The sequence below is a fragment of the Oryctolagus cuniculus genome, chromosome 3 (genome assembly GCF_051225735.1).
Source record: "Oryctolagus cuniculus isolate XC-2025 breed Fujian yellow rabbit chromosome 3, ASM5122573v1, whole genome shotgun sequence".
Lineage (NCBI taxonomy): Eukaryota > Metazoa > Chordata > Mammalia > Lagomorpha > Leporidae > Oryctolagus > Oryctolagus cuniculus.
Genome location: NC_142869.1, coordinates 50,692,574 through 50,712,946, shown reverse-complemented (window position 1 = coordinate 50,712,946; position 20,373 = coordinate 50,692,574). Strand labels below are relative to the sequence as shown.

General features: G+C 44.5%; 1 protein-coding gene and 1 pseudogene across 1 annotated transcript; both read left to right on the top strand.

Annotated features, from left to right (window-relative positions):
• The first annotated feature begins 1,840 nt into the window (after positions 1-1,840).
• Positions 1,841-2,695, top strand: LOC100341006 (large ribosomal subunit protein eL8). Its single transcript, XM_002712335.6, has one exon. The coding sequence runs from the start codon at positions 1,858-1,860 to the stop codon at positions 2,650-2,652; it is 795 nt and encodes a 264-aa protein (XP_002712381.3). The 5' UTR covers positions 1,841-1,857; the 3' UTR covers positions 2,653-2,695.
• A 12,163-nt stretch (positions 2,696-14,858) lies between these two features.
• Positions 14,859-15,742, top strand: LOC127491519 (GPI alpha-1,4-mannosyltransferase I, stabilizing subunit pseudogene; annotated as a pseudogene).
• The last annotated feature ends 4,631 nt before the right edge of the window (positions 15,743-20,373 follow it).

The window sequence follows — 20,373 nt, the reverse complement described above, 5'->3', positions numbered from 1 at the left end:
TCTACTGCAGTTAAATAAAATAACAAAATTTCATGTTAAAAGTGGACTTCCAGGAAAATCATTCCATTTTACTTGGAAGAGGACTATCAAAATTCATGGTGAGGGTACAAGCTGTACCATTGTAACCTGCTTCTTTTCTCATTTTTACAAGACGGCTTAGCACAGGGAACAAGAGAAAATCCATTTCAGGATATACAAAAAAGTTATTAATCCATTTATCCAGTAAATGAAATTTCCATATTTTCACACACTGATCCAGATACCACAATGACCGGTGAACTTAAAACCTAAGTTCCCAATCCTGATGGGTTTGCAGTCCAGTAACAGAGACAGACAATAAACAAGTAAGCAAATGGAGAGATAGTTACAGATTGTGGTAAGTGCCATGAAGGAAATAAACAGTAGCAGTAGTGCGAATCACTTTGATAGGGTAGTTAGGAGAATCCTCTCTGAACTCCTACTGCTTAGAATTCTTTATGTTATAAATAATCTATCAGTGGTCTAAACAATAAAGCAACATTGATTTGTTGGGAGTAGGTCTAATTTCCAGGGAGTTCAGTCTAGTATCTCTGTCATTCTAGAAGATCTTTTTTTTTTAGCACTTTAAATTCCTTGCCTTTTTTAAAATTTATTTATTTTACTTGAAAGTCAGAGTTACACAGAGAGAGAAGGAAAGGCAGAATGGGAGAGAGAGAGATCTTCCATCCTCAGGTTCACTCCTCAATTGGCTGCAACAGCCAGAACTGCGCTGATCTGAAGCCAAGAGCCAGGAGCTTCTTTCTGGTCTCCCATGCAGGTGCTGGAGCCCAAGGACTTGGGCCATCTTCTACTGCTTTCCCAGGCCATAGCAGAGAGCTGGATTGGAAGTGGAACAGCCGGGTCTCGAACCGGCATCCATATGGGAATCCAACACTTCAGGCCAGGGTGTTAACCAGCTGTGCCACAGTGCCAGCCCCTCTAGAAGATCTTTGTCTTGTCTCACTGGTGACATCATCCATAGATTTCCCTCAGTCCATATTTCCCCTTATCCTGCTTTCCCAGAAACAAACATTCACCTCCCATTCAAAGACAAAGCTACTATCCAATAATCCAGAGAAAGAGGGAGGCCTCTTCCAAAAGATGTGAATAAATGAGAGGACCTGCAAATGTCTTCTAATATCTCCTTGGTTCCGATTGTGTTGTAGGCTTAGCTCTGAACTAATCACTGTAGCCATAGTAATGGACTATGCTTACTGGTTTAAGCCAACCAGAGCTGCCCTGAAGACGAACATGAGATCTATACCAACTAAACCACAAACCTAAAAATTAGGAAGGCTTAGAACTTCAGAGGAAAACGAGGGTGGATAAATGCTTAGCACAAAACAACAGATGCCCCTGTGAGGACATGACATTTAAACTGAAGCTCAAAGGAGCCAAGCTATGATTAGCTACCAAGGCAGGGTTCCATGCACTGGGTAGCAAATAAAAAGACCCAAGGGGGAAAAAAAAGTTGATTGTTCAATGAACAGAAAAGTATAGGCATTATAAAGTAAATTATTTCTATTCTGAAAGGAAAAATATGAGTTTTTAAGACTATGCAAGGGATATACCATTAAGTACCTTTTTTTGTTTTTTTTGATAGGCAGAGTTAGAGAGAGACAGAGAGAAAGGTCTTCCTTTTTCCGTTGGTTCACCCCCCAAGTTGCTGCTACGGCTGGCGTGTTGCAGCCGGCTTGCTGCATGGATCCGAAGCCTGGAGCCAGATGCTTCCTCCTGGCCTCCCACGCGGGTGCAGGGCCCAAGGACCTGGGCCATCCTCCACTGCACTCCTGGGCCACAGCAGAGAGCTGGACTGGAAGAGGACTCCAGCCGCTCAAGATGCCGAAGGGGAAGAAGGCCAAGGGGAAGAAGGTGGCCCCGGCCCCTGCCGTGGTCAAGAAGCAGGAGGCCAAGAAGGTGGTGAACCCGCTGTCCGAGAAGCGGCCCAAGAACTTCGGCATCGGACAGGACATCCAGCCCAAGCGGGACCTCACACGCTTCAAGTGGCCGCGCTACAGCCGGCTGCAGCAGCAGCGGGCCATCCTGTACAAGCGGCTGAAGGTGCCGCCCGCCATCAACCAGTTCACGCAGGCGCTGGACCGCCAGACGGCCACGCAGCTGCTGAAGCTGGCCCACAAGTACCGGCCCGAGACCAAGCAGGAGAAGAAGCAGCGGCTGCTGGCGCGCGCGGAGAAGGCAGCCGGCAAGGGGGACGTGCCCAGCAAGCGGCCGCAGGTGCTGCGGGCGGGAGTGAACACCGTCACGACCCTGGTGGAGAACAAGAAGGCACAGCTGGTGGTAATCGCGCACAACGTGGACCCCATTGAGCTGGTGGTCTTCCTGCCCGCCCTGTGCCGCAAGATAGGGGTCCCGTACTGCATCCTCAAGGGCAAGGCCCGGCTCGGGTGCCTGGTGCACAGGAAGACCTGCACCACCGTGGCCTTCACGCAGGTGAACTCGGAGGACGAAGGGGTCCTGGCGAAGCTGGTGGAGGCCATCAGGACCAACTACAATGACAGATACGACGAGATCCGCCGCCACTGGGGAGGCAAGGTCCTGGGGCCCGAGTCCGTGGCTCGCATCGCCAAGCTGGAGAAGGCCAAGGCCAAGGAGCTGGCCACGAAGCTGGGGTGACCGCGCCTTGGGCTGCTTGTACATAATAAAGATTGTTTGTCCCCCCCCCCCCAAAAAAAAAGGAACTGTCTATTCAGGCGGGGCACGGCAACACAATGTAACCAGGCGGGGTCTTCTCTCTGGCAGCCGTGCTGGGCTTCCCTGCTGTGCCCTGAGGGAACCCGCAGGTGGCTTAGACTTTAGCTTTCCTTTCACTTTCTGTGAATGCCCACACTACTGAAGCCCTGCGGAGCGCCCCGGACTCCTTGAAAGCCGAGAAATAAACTGATATGTGACAAGAGATGTACTGTTTTAAGCATTGGTGTCATTTGAAGACCGGGCTATGAACTTCACCTGGAAGGAGTGGCAGGGCCTGGACAATGCTCAAAGAATCCTGTACAGGGATGTGATGCTGGAGACCTACAGCAGCCTGCTGTCATTGGTTCTTTTTCAGAACGTGTATGGAGAGGAGGCTTGGGGACCAAGTCTAAACATGAACAAGGCCATGGACAGCCTTCAAGGACAAAAAGAGAGGGATGCTCCCTAGCTACACATGAACTTATAACATTTCCTAAGTGCTTTCTCTGAATCTTGGCTTTATAATTTTAATTAAAATATACTAATGGAGACAAGTTTGAATAAAAAATGATTCACATATAATCGGAAAAAAAAAAAAAGTCCAAGAGTCCATGTGCTGGAAGCTTCACCCTCAGTGTGGTGGTATTAGCTGGCAGAGTACATAGGTGATGAGGCCTAATGAAAAGTTATAAAGTCATACGGGGAATGATGCAGCGGGTTAATGCCCTGGCCTGAAGCGCCGGCACCCCATAAGGGTGCTGGTTCTAGTCCCGGCTGCTCCTCTTTTCAATCCAGCTCTCTGCTAGGCCTGGGATAGCAGTAGAGGATGGCCCAAGTTCTTGGGCCCCTGCACCCAGATGGGAGACCTGGAAGAAGCTCCTGGCTCCCGGCTTTGGATCGGCACAGCTCCGGCCATTGCAGCCATCTGGGGAGTGAACCAGCGGATGGAAGACTTCTCTCTCTGTCTCTAGCTCTCTCTGTAACTCTTTCAAATAAATAAGATAAATGTTTAAAAAAGAAAAAATTAAGTCATACGGGCTCCCCTCTCATGAGTATATTAGGGCTAAGATCTTGCCGGATGGGACTCACCACGGGATGGGTTGTTATGAGTGAGTGTGGCGCCTTCCTTGAATCCCTGCTATGCACGTGCTCCTGCCGTTCTGATGCCATCTTCCAGGAGGTCCAGTGGATGCTGGTGCATGCTCTTGGAACTCCAGAACCATCAGCTAAATAAACCTCTGTATATTACCTTTGTATATTACCTAGTGTCCAGTATTTTATTACAAAAAATGCAAAATGGACTGGCCTGAGACACCATGTCTGCCCATGATCTTGCAATTCTAATCTACAGACTTTGGAAGTACTTATCAGTCCCCAGAGTTGTATAAACCAATTCTTGTAAAATTGTGCATGTATGCGTATGTATATCCATGTAGTTACATAAATTCATACACTACTAGCTATGCCTCTCTGGCTGAATCCCAAATGTTATGAAGTTTCCCACCAGAAATGGTTCTAAGACACCTGAATTTAAGGTTGGTTTCTCTGAACTGGCCTTGAATTTTTTTGGAATTGGTTTTGTAATCTGATGAGATAGACTAGAAACCATCCAAGGGTGTGGTTACATTTCTCAATGCTGGATTCATGTCTTACTCCATATTCTTTCTTATTTGCTGCATGCAAGACCTGAGTAAATTAAAATTTGCACAGTAATTTTGTTTGCTTCTTGAATCCTTTCCTTTAGGAACCTAAGGTGGTCTGTTACCATTCTTCAATCTGATTTCCAGCTCTAAAAATTGGGGAAATGTCTTGTTGTGTCTTCTTCCACTCTTGTCAGCCTCATGCCGTTCATGTACCTTTAGGGTACTTATAAACATGGTAAAATGTGTGTTCCTTCAATGATGTTTAACTGAAATCCCAGATTCTCATTTTAAATATGTCAGAATTTTCTCATAAGCATTAGAATGTATTCATATATAGGCATCCAAAATTTTGACCACTTCACAGTGGCTTGTTTATTTTTGCATGTTGCAAATGGTAGGTGGTTGTGGGAGTATATGAGTAAAACAAATTACCATACACCGAAGTCTCATCAGAAGTTATGTGAAGGATATTGATTCATATTAGACATCAGAGCTGCCTAGAGAGCCAGTTCAACCCATACCCAGTGCCTCAACACTCCCTGAGCGCCAGTCCCCAGTGCTGTAGAAATCTGCCATGGAAAGTGCGTACCCTGAGTGGTGAGGGTCACGGGACTAGGAGAGATCCAAAGGATTGCAGAGCTTGGCCCACGGGCATTTGCCACTGCCTCCGAAACACAGGACCCAGTGTTCTCCGTTTTTGTTTTTAAAAAAGGTGCTGTTGTCAGCTGGCATGTGCCTCTTGATGTTTGAATCTGGAAGTTATTTTAAATCCTGAAAAAAATTGCCTCTATATACCCTACTACACAGATTTCCCCTTTGAAGCACTTATCCCTTGGGCTGTCTCGCTCACACACAAAACCTCTTGCTTTCTCTCCAGATGAACAGAGAAATCGATATTTTTTCAAACCTTGATGCACAACTCCTAAGTTTTAAAGTTTCTGTTTTATTTTTTAAAAGATATTCTCTTATAGAGTATACACAAACTACAATAAATGTGGCATGGACAGAGAATTTTATCTATTGACTCTATTAAAACCTTGGCAATCTACTTTTTTGTTGTTTTTGTTTCGGTGTTTTGCTTTGGTTTTTGGGTTTTTGCCATCCAGTACATGATCCAGAGAGATGAGATCATTGTATTTGGTGTTCATGTCTCTGGACAGCACCATAAAATTGTCAGACAAGAATCAGGCGCTGAGTCCAAGGCAGCCTACTCCAGGAGCCCCAGGAAGTCAGTGTCTCCAATCGGGCCTTGCCAGCATGGGCAAAGGAGGCCATGTTTCCCAGGCCACCCTCTCCACCCTCCAGGCTTTGTCAGTGGGACGGAAAGAAAGTCTTCCATTTCTCTGAGGAGGAAAATTCCCACCGAAGGAAAGGTTCTGTGCAACCAGAGAAAATGAATTAGCCACATACTACCACAGCCTCTGAAGAAGGGGTCTCTGTCATCTGATTCCGTAACCAAGGGTACTTACTCTTTCCAAATGTGTGTGTTTCTGGTGGCTGAGTGCTGCTATCTGTCTGTGCTGTGTTTAGGATATGCTTTAGGGAAGCACACATGTTAAAGCTTAGGGGAAAGAGGAAGCCCTCATAACTCTACCGCGTGCCTCCTTTGGCTTGTCACAGGTCACCAGGAGCTGGGAAGGAAGTGGGCAGTGGCTTCACATACCCTCCCAGTTCCGTGGTATGTAGATATAGGAGTAGGCAGCAGTGGGACTGTGGGGTCTTATTCACCCACCTGGGTTACATGAAAAATGACTCATTCCCAATGCCTCAGTTCGCAAGTTCCCTTCCTCTCTCACCCCGAAGATGGTGAAAAGAGCTCTGTGTGAGAGGCACTGGCATGTGAGGATGTGCATGGGAACCTTGGCTACCTGCTCATGACTTCTGTGTCCTCAGCATGGGATGGGAACAGTGAAGCAATATCTATGGACTCCAGCTCCAGATCAGAAGGAGATCAAAGAGAGAGGAGAACAAGTCAGGAGCCAAGAGGACTTGGGCCAGCATTCACTTATCTAGTTTCACATAGTACTCAGGTCACTTTCCATACTGGAGTGTGACCTTCATTCCAGACTTCAGAGAGAAAATCAGCTCCCGACCTTGGCTTACCTCCTGTCCAACTCCTCTCCCCCTACTCCAAGAAAACCCTGTTCTGCAGTTGGGTCAGAGACAGGAATATTTTGCTTTGGAACCTGGGGATTTTGCATTTTAGAGAAAGTATCCTGTATCATTGAACCCAGAGCTGTGTGCACACTTGGTCGAGGGTTTGTGAGATGGGAAATAGTGCTAATTTGGATCAGGCATAGGAGTAAACACAGCCTAGGGTCAAGGAAAATTCGCTTAAGGGTCTATTGCATCTGGGATGGTAGCCTATCAAGGAAGAAAACTTTATTATTCTTTTTTTTTTTTTTTTAAGAATACAGAGAGAGAGAGAGAGAGGCTCTTCCATTCACTGGTTCACTCCCCAAAAGGGTGCAAAAAACAGGGCTAGGCCAGGCTGAAACGAGGAACCCCATCTGGGTCTCCCACATGGGTGGCATGGGTGGCAGGTGCCAGCCCTTGGACCATCTTCCATTGCTTTCCCAGGCACATTAGCAGGGAGCTGGATCAGTAGTGAAACCACCAGTACTCAAACCTACACTCCTATGGGATGCTGGCTTCCCAGTCAGCAGCTTCACCAGCTGTGCTACAAACCAGCCGCAGGAAGCAAACTTTAAACTTGCTAAGTCTTTGAAGTAGGCACCCTAAGAAAATGAAAGCCCCTCCCCATAGAGTCTCTCCAGGTGCCTGACATGATGACATCATTGCTAAGCAAAGGTGTTGCCTGGGGGTAAGTGGTGGCTGTGTTCTTGGTGCTGCCTCTCTGTGTCTTGGGGAAAAAGGAGACAGATAATAAGAAAATGGTTTTGGTCCCAGTAAATAATGAAGAACTAAGAATTAAATGTGGAAATGAGTTTTCCAGCTGGGTAGAAAGCTTGGGAATGTTCCCAATATTCCCAGTTATATCCCCTTCACACACACACAGCTTGATTCAGGCCCCACCTCCTTGATGCTTGTCAGACACTGTGAGAATATTGGTACCATCCTGGTGGAAATGAACAAGAATCTAGTTCTTGAAAACAAAGATTATAGGAATATCATCAGTCATGGTATGGCCCTCCTTCCTCTCTAGGTATGGTGACCGTGGTGTGGCACTTCTAGCCATGCTTGATAATAGCTTGCAGAACCTTCTCTGAGCACAAAGTTCAGCCATCAATGTTGAGGCCTTGTGATTTTCTGGCCCTGGTAGACCTCAAGAAACACTCGAAGTTCATTTACCACGTGTGATTCCTACACCTTGCTCCCAGGGTGCAATTGTTTTACAGGACCCCAGTGCAATGCTTTGAGATCAAAATTGTCAGACACCCAGTTGGTCCTCAGCTTTGCCCCTTTTCCTCTTTGTCCTCTGGACTCCCTTACTCCATCCTTGTTGTCTGGGTTAAAGCCACAAACCTACAAGCAGACCAGCCACTGGCAAAAAAAAAAAAAAAAAAAAAAGATCAAAAGGTTGGGGGCACAAAGTAGGAGTTGAAAGTGATTTGTCAGCCCCAGTGATGGACCTAGCTCCACTACATCGCAGTGTAGTGAGAAGTTAGGGTCGTGCTGGATATTCTGCCTCCACCCCCACCCCAGTCTCACCACTCTGCTCAAGCTCCCAACTCGGGCCTTTTGAAATATTACTCAGGTAACAGAAAATTCATACTGTAAAGCATAGATTTTAATTGCATTTACCATGTTCAAAGAGGGATGCAACAATCACCAAATTCAGTTTTATTACATTTTCATCATCCCAACACAAAACCCCACCCATCAGCAGTCACTTCCTGTATCCATTCATGTGCCCCAGCCTTAGGCAACCTCTAATATACTTCTCTATCAACTTGCCTATTTTGGACACTTAACATAAATGCGGTCATATGCTATGTGGACTTTGTGACTGCTTTTTTCACCTAGCACACTATTTTCAAGACATAACCATGTCATAGCTTACATCAGCACTCCATTTCTACTTATTGCCAAATAATATTCTATTGTATGGGTGTGTCATGTTTTGTCCCTTTGTAAGTGAATATATATTTGACTGTTTCCACTGCACAAGTTTTTGCGTGGAAATTTGTTAAAGGAAACTTCTCAAAGAGGATTTCTTAGAGGATTATTTCTACTATGCAAATAAAATGTTTTAAAATATAATTGCTATGCTTGGAATTTCATCCTAATGTTTCCATTTTATTTTGTCTTAAGCAAGAGAATGTCAGAGTTCTAACATTGAAAAACCAACCAGAGCCACTCCACCCCCAAGCTGCGAGCCCACGCATTCTGGCTGGCCCTCTATTAGGGGTGGAGTATGGAGTATGGCATCCTGTAACTCCAGGGAGCCCCGTTCCTCCTGTGTTCTGTATCTGTGTCACCTATACGAGTCAATAGCAACCCTTGGAATTGAGCGACACGATGAGTGTCAAACTTGTATATATAAATGACAAACAGTTCCTCATCTCTCCCATCATTGATCCGCACATGAGTTTGGCTCTTCTGCTTCCTCCTGTGGTGGACCCTGGGAAGGAGAAACACATTGCCAGAGTGGAGGAGAGGAGATCCTGCCTTACGAGCCTCCTGTCTGGTGGCTTCATCTCCTGTGACTCCCTGGACGCAAGCAAAAACGTGAGGTCAGGGCTGCCCTTGAATATATCCCTCGAGCAGCCGTTCAGCCCTGAGGGAGGTATCCTTGGTCTGTGAGTTCATGGCAGAGATGGCCAGACTGGCAGTCCCATCCCCAGAGTTCTCTAGCACTAAAATCTTTCACTTGCTGAGTAATCCAGCTTCTCTGAACTTGAAGTTATGCGAATCAAATAAAATGAGGCATGTGGCCGGTGCCACGGCTCACTAGGCTAATCCTCCACCTTGCGGCGCCTGCACACCAGGTTCTAGTCCCGGTCGGGGCTCCGGATTCTGTCCCGGTTGCCCCTCTTCCAGGCCAGCTCTTTGCTGTGGCCAGGGAATGCAGCGGAGGATGGCCCAGGTGCTTGGGCCCTGCACCCCATGGGAGACCAGGAAAAGCACCTGGCTCCTGGCTCCTGCCATCGGATCAGCGCGGTGTGCCGGCCGCAGCGCGCTGGCCGCGGCGGCCATTGGAAGGTGAACCAACGGCAAAGGAAGACCTTTCACTCTGTCTCTCTCTCACTGTCCACTGCCTGTCAAAAAAAATAGTAAAATAAAATAAAAATGAGGCATGCGCAGTATTATTTGATATATTAAGAGTTGGGATAGCAGATTGTGCAAGAAGAAGGTAGCTCATCAGTAAATATCCCCAGAAACTGAGAAACAGCACTGAAATCTGGTTCTGGTGGTCATGAGCAAGTACCTTTATCTCCCCTCGCTTTCATACCCACTCTTGCAGCCTTGACTTAGCTAATCTGTGTTCCTTCCAGTCCTGTGTGAAAACTCCCCAGAAGTGTTCCCCGACCTCTCAGTGCCCACCCCATCTCCCACCTGCTCTGTTGCTCCTCCTGGGTGCTCCCAGAACAAGCTACCTCTTCCACATCATAGCTTTCATCCCTTCAGAGGGCAACTTCAGAAAGTGATTTTCCAGGCACTTGCCTGCTTTTCTAACTATAGCACATGCTACTTGAGGCAAAGTCACCCTCCTGTCTTCTTCATTATGATAGTCCTAGCACCTAGCCGAACCCAAAGCAGGAGCTAACATTTACTTTTGGAATGAATGAATTGCACCCGGCTCTATAGGAAGCATCTGTCTCATATTCTGATTCTGCACAGGAACTTATAAGATTTCCTGGGTTTTTGTTTTGTTTTAATTTGAAAAGGAGAGATCTATTCTCTGGTTCACTCCCAAAATACCCACAACAACCAGAGCTGGACCCAACTGCAGCCTGGAGCCCAGAACTCCATTCAGGTCATCCGTGTAGATGGAAAAGATCCAAGCACGTGGCCCGTCATCTGCTGCCTCCAAGAGGCATGCATTAGCAGGAAGCTGGATTGGAAGGCAAGGAGCCAGGACTGGAAACAGGAACTCTGATTTGGGATGTAGGCGTCCGGAGCAGCAACTTAACTGCTGGGCCAAAAACACGCCCCTGCATGCTGGATTCAAGGTGGAGATGCAGACTATGAAATCTGGAGAGCTACAAAAACAAACATGTGGTCACTCGATCCATCTCGCTGTGAGCCCAGATTCCTCAGCTTTCATTCCAGAAGATACCCGCATGGCTTCCACAGCTTGTTTGCGGTTTTGGGTGTTTTTGTTTTGTTTTGCTTTGTGCCTAGAAATGGAAGAGGAATCAAAATATGAGTAAAAACATGGAGCCCAAGCTGCTAAACAACATCAAGGGGCAAGAGGGAAGAAAAGACGGGAAGCAGAACAAAGGGAGGGAAAATAAGCGAAGAAAGAGTGTTGCAAACACATTGCTATTCTGAGACAACAGGGAGCTCTCTGATCCTGGTCCTCCCGATGCCAAACAAGCGTGCTGGCCTTCTAGGGGGAAAAAAAGCAAGTAAGCAACTTCTTGGTTTGAATCCAGACTTTTTCATAAAAATCAAGTAGATAATCGATATGGTGTTTTCCCTCAGTAGAGAGATTAACCAAGAGAGAAAGGAAGGAAGGAAGGAAATTTTGAAGTGATGCACAGTAAAGTCATCCTCCTATAATTTTCTGCTGCATAAATCACTAATCTAAACACTATTCATAATTAAACACTATTCCAATGTAATATTAAGGGAGGGGAGAGAGAGGGAAGAAAGGAGAAGAAACATGCCAAGTATTCCCACAGAGGTGAAATAAATTCACTTTACTTGTAGTTGGTCTCCACAGTGACTCAATACATTTTGTCCTACTGAGAGTATAATCTTGTTATTGGGATTGAATATTTATTGCTACTGCATATTTCAAAGTAGTTTTGATCATGATTTCTAAAATGAGTTTCTCTGCTTCAATTAAAAACATTGTATCATACCAGTCCATCAGTCACTCATAAAATTATCCATAAAATTTGAATGTGGTGTGAATCCAAGCAGGAAAAAATAAAATAATTTACTTCCATTGGGACATATAGAATATGAAAAAATAAACCCATTTCCAAGTATATTTAGTGATTTGATTAAAAACCCATTTATAGTCAATGATATAGTGAAATTAGTTGAATTCTAGGTAAATCCAAAGTAAGTAACTATTAGTCAGGTATTTGGCACAGTGGTTAAAGCATCATTTGGGACACCTATCTGCCATACCCAAAGGCCTGGTTTCGTATCCTGGCTCCACTTCTGCTTCTAGTTTCCCACTAATGCACACCCTGGGAGGCAGTGGTGATGTCTCAAGTAGTTAGGTCTCTGCCACCCATTTAGGAGACTTGGATTCACTTCCAAGCTTCTGGCTTCATCCTGACTCAGCCCTGGCTACTGTGGACATTTGGGGAGTGAACCAGCAGATAGGAAATCTCTCCTTGCTAATCTTTCTTTGTCTCTATCTTTCTGTGTCTCTCTACCTTTAAGATAAAAATATTTTTAAAGCAAAAATAAATAATTACAAAATCATATTGATTTATTCAAAAAATATTTATTGAGATGTACTGTATGCCAGGGGCCAGGGCACAGCAGGTTAAGCCACGCCTTACAATGCCAGAATCCCATATCAGAGCAATAGTTCAAGTCCCAGCTGCTCCACTTCTGATCCAGATTCCTGCTAAAGAACCTGGAAAGGCAATGATGATAGGCCCCTACCATCCATGTGTGAGACCGGGATGAAGTTCTTGGTTCCTGTCTTCTTTCTGGCCCAGACCTAGCTGCTAGCTGTAGTGGCCTTTTAAAGGGTTAACCAGCAGATGGGAGAGGGGAAAGATTTCTCTCTCTCTTTCTCTCTCTCTCTCTCTCTCTTTCTCTGTCTTTCTGTATCATTCCCCCATCCTTCCCTCCACCTTTTAAACTGATAAATAAGTAAACCTTTTTTTTAAAAAATCTACTAAATGCCAGACCCTCTAATAGTTACCAGGGATACAACATTGTATAAAATAAACCCCTCCCACACAGAGCTTACATTCTAGAGGGGGAAAATAATACACAAAATTAATCAAGTATACAGCATAGACTGTTCAATGGTGATAACAGGTAACATGAAAAAAAATAAATAGTGAAGGGAACCGCTAGGAAAAATCCTCCATAAAAAAAGTTGCATTCAAGAGAAGATCTGAACGAGCCTTTGCATCTATCCATGTAGTCCAAATGTTTAGGTTGAAGTTATACTTAGCAAAATGCAAAGGGTAACTCTTTCTGAGTCACTTTTCTGTCTCTGGAGAGAGGACAGCATCCGAGAAGCATCACTCAGCCATTGTCCAGCAGGCAAACCACGCCAGAGCTCTGTGAAGCCTTTCTGGATTCCCTGACCCTCCCCTCCTCTGCAGACTTCTGTGACCTGTCAGCTTGCCTTCCCTTACAAACTGTAGGCTCCTTGAGATTGTCTTTGACTTTGCTTCCACCTGCATGTAGCACAAAGACTTGCTCATTGTAGACACTCATTTTCTTTAAAGTGAATAGATGCCCATGACCAAACAGTTAACAGAAAACACCAGGATAAAACAAGCATCCAAACATTCAAGGTCAGTTCCAGGAAGATATTCAGTAAAACTACAATTGGTCAGATTGTTCCTGAACCAGAGGTTCGGGTACTCCCACCTATAAACCCTTCCCAGGCTTCTCAAGGCCAGGCCTACTGGAAAAATATTCAGAGATCTTAGCCAGGCTGCCAAGGCCTGCAGCAATGGAGCCTTGTCCACTTTCCCAGCCTCCCACACCTGCCCTATTCTTGTCATGCAGTTTGCTTGTTATGCCCTAAACGTGAGCCTCTGCAGAGGCTGGTCCCTTTGCCTGGAACCCTTGTTCTCTTTCTGCACCTGGCAAATTCCTACTCATCCTAAGAATCTACTCTAGCTTTGCTTCCTCTGAGAAGCTTCCCCTGGTTTCCCAGGGCAAACTTACACTTTCCTCTGAGCTCTCATATTTCTATATCACAACTACAGTGTTGATTACATTATGGCTAACTGTTTCCTTGTTTGGCTTCTCCACAGAGTTCTTAGAGGGTAGAGACCATTGCATTCATCTTTGTGCTCTCAGTGGGTAGCAACAATGACAAGCACATAGTAGTTACTGGAGAAGTCCTGGTAGAAGGAATGTTGAATAGGTTTTAACTGCTTGCTTAAGATGATTCCATGAGATACTGTCTGAGGGAAAACAAGAAAAATCTCCAGTGTACTTTTTCCTAAGTGCTATTCTGAAAATTGGGTAATGTGGCTCACATTATAATAGCACACAAATCTACAGCAGTCACACTACTCATCTAAGAAGCAAGAATCTATGAAATCATTGGTGGTAGCCCATGATTGAAGAACGCTGTATTTCATTCGGCATTAATGACTGAGGATGCATTCAAGGAGGCCCAGCATATGACAGAGTAGGCTAAGCAGCCAGTTGTGAGGCCAGTCTCCCCTATCAGCTGGCCGTTCAAGCCTCAGCTACTCTGCTTTCGATCCTGCTTCCTACTAACGGCCCTGGGAAGGCAGCAGCAAAGATGTCTCAAATACTTGGGCCCCTGGCCCCAATGTGGGAGATCTGGAAGGAGTTTGAAGCTCCTGTCTTCGACTTGACCAAGACCTAGGTGTCGCAGCCATTTGGGGAATGAACCAGTAGATGGAAGATCTGTGTATGTGTGTGTGTGTGTGCATCTACCTTTTGCTTTCCCTCTCTCTTGTTCTCCCTTTCAAATAAATAAATCTTTAAAAGTAAATAAAATCCATTGAAGGTTAGCAATGTAAATAACTAAATGAACTTAAGCCACTGGTTTTAACTGTGGATGATTTTTGTAGCCCAAGGGACATTTGGCAACATCTGGAGCAACCATGGAGAACAGGGATGTTACTGGCGTGGAGTGGGTAGAGGCCAGGGATGCTGGTAAATATCCTACAATGTTCAGAACATTCCCCCACAGCAGTGAATTTTCTAGCCCTGAAAATAAACAGTGCTGAGCTGGAAAACTCTGGCCTGAACCTCTACCTCAAGAAACTATACATTTACCAGTCATCATAATGACATTGATAGGATCTCTCATGTAGATATGAGTGCTTCATAGTCAATTGCTAGGAAAGTACAACTTCTAAAAAGAATTGTAGAACATTGTACTCTGAACTAAAGGAAATTTCAAGGAAAGGGAAGGGCTGGGTTGTTGTATTGCACATTTAATTGGTTGCAATATGAACTCTGCTAAAACAATTAGATGATAATAAACAGACTCAATCCCAGAAACATTTAGGTGATTAATGACATTAACTGAAGTATTATTGCTCATAAAATGACTTCAAGAAGCAAGACTTGGATACTTAGCAGCAAGATTACCAACCTTTGTAACATTTTAGCACTGCAAGCATATAGAAGACTAGAGTAGCTTAGAAATCATGAACTGTGTTGAAGCAGAATCAGAAAATGGGAAGCACTCTAAAGGAGGACACCCAGGTTTGGCACCCAGACAGGCCCCGGAATAGATATAAAGAATATGATAATAACAGCAAGTGGCCCGCAGCCCCCTCCCCCGGGCTGGCGAGGGGCGTGAACGAAAGGGGGGGGCTACTGCGGCCGGCGGCAGGAAAGACCCGGGACGGCCTGCATAAGCGTACCCAGCCCGCAGACTCAGGCACGAGCGGACTCCTTGCCACGCCGGCACCTGGTCCCGCGCCCCGCTCAGGCGTCAGTCCCTCGGGCGTTCTGGCTGCTCTGGTCGGGGCTGTGCGGGCGGCCGCTTGGCTGCTCCTCTGCGCGGCGGCCGGGCTCGCCCGCACTGGAGTCGCTTTCGGTGCAGGTGTAAGGGACACGTATTCTGAAATCATGTTGAAGCAAGAAGTTTTGAACGATGGTTTCCACGGGCAGTGATGATTTCAGAAAGTTTCCATATAGAAGCTCCTAGCTAACTGCCCAAGGAATCTGAGGTTCTCATTTATGCCAGGCAAGATTCACAATGCAGTGACCCTTTCCAAGCCTTTTTGCCTGTGCACTACCGCTATCACCGGCCACACAGTAAAGGCGGAGACACTTTTTTTTTTTTTTTTTTTTGCTGGTGTATTGTGACCAAGAGTTTCCCATTTTGAAATGCTGGACTCAGAAGTGGCAACTCCTTGCGCTTTGGAGAATGAGGGTATCAGCCAGTGGAACAGTATGAAGCACAAGTCAGTATATAAGAATGCTACTCTGCAGGTTCCAGTGGGACCGACCATTCATACCTCTTCAGTATGCCTTGTGACTCTGCTCATTACAGATCTGTGTTCTGTGCTGTCCTTATAGCTATTTTCAAATACGGCCATTTTTCCCTTTAAGTTTTATGCAGTTAAATGCCTCTGTAAAACTAAATAAGACCTACTCATTTGTGACTACAGGTGTTGCTCTACAGTTAACTCATTACTGTTGCTTTTGTCTTTGTTTATGTCTAAAATTATGTTTACTAACTGAAATCTTGGATCATTCTCAGTTAATTCCAAAATTTAGTGCTCTATTGTATAGGTTTGATAAACCTCAAACATCAAAAGCCAAAAGAGGAAACTTCATTTTGTTAATTTTTAAAAAAGATTTTGTTTATTTATTTGAGAGGTAGAATTACAGACAGAAAGAGAGAGGGACATACAGATAGGTCTTCTATCCTCTGGTCATTGTCCAAATGGCCACAATGGCTGGAGCTGAGCCGATGCAAAGCCAGGAGCAAGGAGCTTCTTCCAGGTCTCCCATGTGGGTACATGGGCCCAGGCACTCGGGTCATACTCTATTGCTTTCCCAGGCCTTAAGCAGAGAGCAGGATCAGAAGAGGAGCAGCTAGGACAGGAACCGGTGCCCAAATGGGATGCTGGTGCCATAGGTGGAGGCTTAGCCTACTATGCTACAGGGCCAGCCCCCCATTTTGTTAAATTAATATTTCCACTTTTGAGTTGTGGCTTTATCTATATTGAAGATAGGAAAATGAGTTATTTATGTATTAGAGATAAGCTATTCTCGTTTTGTGAGTATAAACCTTTGAATTTAACCTAAAAATTGAAAAAATCATTATAAATAAGAACAAAATAATACGGGTGAAAGTCAAGTTTATTTAAACACTAATTTCATGAGAATATTAAACTATCCAGAGTTTCAAAAAAAAAATCATTGAAGTAGGACACTAAGAAATAATAATATCAAAATGGATTATCTGTTAAAGCATCTTCTTTTTTAAATTTCACATTTATTTTTAATGTATAAATTGACAAAGGGCTTGATGAAAGTGAGCACTATGATTTAGTTCTGATTGTAATACACATACTGATTTTGTCAGGAAGAATATTAAAATTATGTCTTTAAAGAGAGTACTTGTATTTTCTTAAGTTTTATATTTCTTTAAAAAATGGAAATGTCAGGTGATATTTTCTTTTAAATAAAGGATCTTGATTTACTGTTATGCATGAGAAAAAGTTAGAAAATAAAGTAAGTGTCATAGGCTAATCAAAAAATGAAACTTCCAGGTGAGTGTTTGCATAGCAGTTAGGACTCTGCTTGGGACAACCTCATCCCATACCAGAGTGCCTGTGGTTGAGTCCTGGCTTTGCTCCCAGTTCCAGCTTCCTACTGATGAGCACCCTGGAGAGGAGAGAGTCATGACTCAAGTGGTTGGGTCCCTGCCACCCATGTGGGATGCTCACATTGAATTCCTGGCTCCTAGCTCCCGGCTTTGGCCTGGCTTGTCCCTGGCTGTTAGGAGCATGTGGTGAATGGAGGAATCTCTGTCTTGTCTGTCTCTCTGCCTTTCAAATAAATTTAAAAAGCAAAACATTTTAGGGCAAGCATGTTTTAAAACAGAAGCCAGAGTGTATTGGCATTGTCTTGTATAGAGTAATGCGATTTGATACATGGTTGTGTAAGTTATTTCTGTTTAATTTCCTAAAACATTTTGGTGTTTTTATGGGAATTAATTTTTCCTAGGAAAATTTGACTTGTATGCCTTGACTAGTCATAACAGTTCTATTCAGAATGTATTTGAGACTTAAATATTGGAAAAGGCAAGTCAATACCATGAAGCAGAAATATTATTAGAGATTTTTTAAAGCTTTGTTTTTATTTACTTGAAAGAGTGACAGAAAGAGAGACAGACAAAAGTCTTCCATCTGTTGGTTCACTCACCAGGTGCTCATAATAGCCAGGCTAGGCAAGCCAAAACCAGCAGCTCAGAACTCCACATTGGTCTTTCATGTGGGCAGCAGGGACTCAAGAACTTGTAAGTGTTAGCAGGAAGCTGAATTAGAAGCAGAATGGGGGCGGGGGGCAGAGCCATGGCGCAATAGGTTAATCCTCCGCCTGTGGCGCCAGCATCCCGTATGGTCGCCGGTTCTAGTCCCAGCTGCCCCTCTTTCAATCCAGCTCTCTAGATTTTTCCTTGGAAAGCAGAAGAAAATGGCCCAAGTGCTTGGGACCCTGCACCTGCATGGGAGACCAGGAAGAAGTACCTGGCTCCTGACTTTGGATCGGCACAACCCCGGTCGTTGCGGCCATTTGGGGGGTGAACCAATGGAAGGAAGACCTTTCTCTCTGTATCTCCCTCTCACTCTCTGTAACTCTACCTCTCAAATAAATAAATAAAATCTTTAAAAAAAAAAAAAAAAAGCAGAGTGGGGACTCAAACTCGGATACTCTGATTTGGAATGTGAGCATGTTAACCACTCCATAAAACACCTGCCCCACTGGATCCCAATAATGACTAAAATTTCAACCTAGTTTAGTTTTTTATTTATTTATTTATTTATTTATTTATTTTTTGACAGGCAGAGTGGACAGTGAGAGAGAGAGACAGAGAGAAAGGTCTTCCTTTTGCCGTTGGTTCACCCTCCAATGCCCGCCGCGGCCGGAGCGCTGCGGCCGGCGCACTGCGCTGATCCGATGGCAGGAGCCAGGAGCCAGGTGCTTTTCCTGGTCTCCCATGGGGTGCAGGGCCCAAGCACCTGGGCCATCCTCCACTGCACTCCCTGGCCACAGCAGAGAGCTGGCCTGGAAGAGGGGCAACCGGGACAGAATCCGGCGCCCCGACCGGGACTAGAACCCGGTGTGCCGGCACCGCTAGGCGGAGGATTAGCCTAGTGAGCCGCGGCGCCGGCCCCTAGTTTAGTTTTGTATCAGTTTTGTATTTTCTTTGTAAAATAATTCTATGTTTTACAAGCATTTCTTTCACTGTGGGGTTAATAACATTAAAATGAGCTTATAAAAGTGTTAAAATTCGGTGACATTTACACAAGGTTTTGGAATATGGTTAGACAAGTGGTGGAACATAGCACTGTTAAACTAATTCAGAGTATGTGTGGGTATGTGTATATACAGCATAACAGTGTTCCTTTTATTCATCAGAATGAATTTCATCAGAATTTAAGCAACTTTTCAAATTAATATTTAAGATTGGCTTGGAACATGCTTTAGCCATTTACTAATTTACACAGATATTCAGAATTATAATAAAAATGTGAATGTGAATTAAAAAACATTTATATAAAAAATAGCAAATGTACATACTTTATTCTAGTGACACAACAGCAATGTGGTGCAAAAGAAAGTCTCTATTTCTGACCATGTTTGGTTGGATGACCATATGTTTTTTAAGGATTTATTTTATTTATTTGAAAGACAGAGTTGTAGAGAGAAGGAGCAACAGAGAGAGGGAGAGGGAGAGGGAGAGGGAGAGGGAGAATCTTCCATCCACTGATTCACTTCTCAGATGGCCTCAACGACCAGGCCTGAGCCAGGCTGAAGCTAGGATCCTGGAACTCCATCTGTATCTTCCACGTGGGTGGCAGGGCCCAGGTACTTGGGCCATCTTCCACTGATTCCCAGGTGCATTAGCAAGGAAGTGCAGCAGCTGGGACTCAGTCTGGCTCATATGAGTTGCTAGTGTCATATGAACATCTCATATGAGATGCTAGCTGCACCATACAACCAGTGCCTATGACCATATTTGATGATAAGCTTCACTTAGAATCCCCTTTGACATACAAATATAACATTTCAAAAGGTGGACTTGTCATTTTTCCCATAATAAAATGGGAACTCCTATATTATTTCCAATGGCATCTCTCAACTTCAGAGTACCCGTGCTCACAATCCTGTTATCTTTCATTTCATGCCACACTCCAGCCTCAATACACAGCTACTGTCTGCATCTGCATCATGCAATGTCTTTTGTGTTTGATCCTTTGTGTCATTGATTCCTCTTTATTCCTGCTTTTAAAGCTACTACCTTAATGAACACTACTTTTACAACTAGATTTCTGTACCAAATTCAGAAGATCTGTTCAGAATTTCCTGGAGCCACTCCTTATCTGACAATGTCATAACAACAATCCTAGAAGAGTAATAGTGACAACTGTAGACTTCCATAGCTTGAAAATGTATAGAGTATCGTGATTAAAACAGATCTCTATAGAGTCTGACCTGCCTGAACACAGATTTTCACACACACACACACACACTGCAGCCACTTGTGCTTGGAAGGGTGACTTAGCTTTTCAGACCCCAGTTTCTTTGCCCATACAATGGTTATACAAAAAAGTAACTATTTTCCCCTGGAATCCTGAAAGGCTTAAAGTAGAAAATGAGTGTGACCTACTTAGTATAGTTTTGCATACATTCACATACATTGCCTACAAATGTAGATATCACACACTTACTCTGTGTCAGGCATTACACTGGGCTTTCTCAACTTCAGCACGGTCAGCATTTTGGGCCAGATAATTCTTTATGCGGGGGGGGGGGGAAGGGCTGTCCTACACATTGTATGATGTTTAGATTAGCCTTGACCCCCGCATACCATATGACAGTGGTACCTCTTTAGTCATGACTGGGGAACAAAATCATTCCTAATTAAGAGTCACCACACTAAACTAAACTCTTTACAAACATTTGATTGATTCCTCAAAAACAATATGATAAATATGCCAGTGGTGGT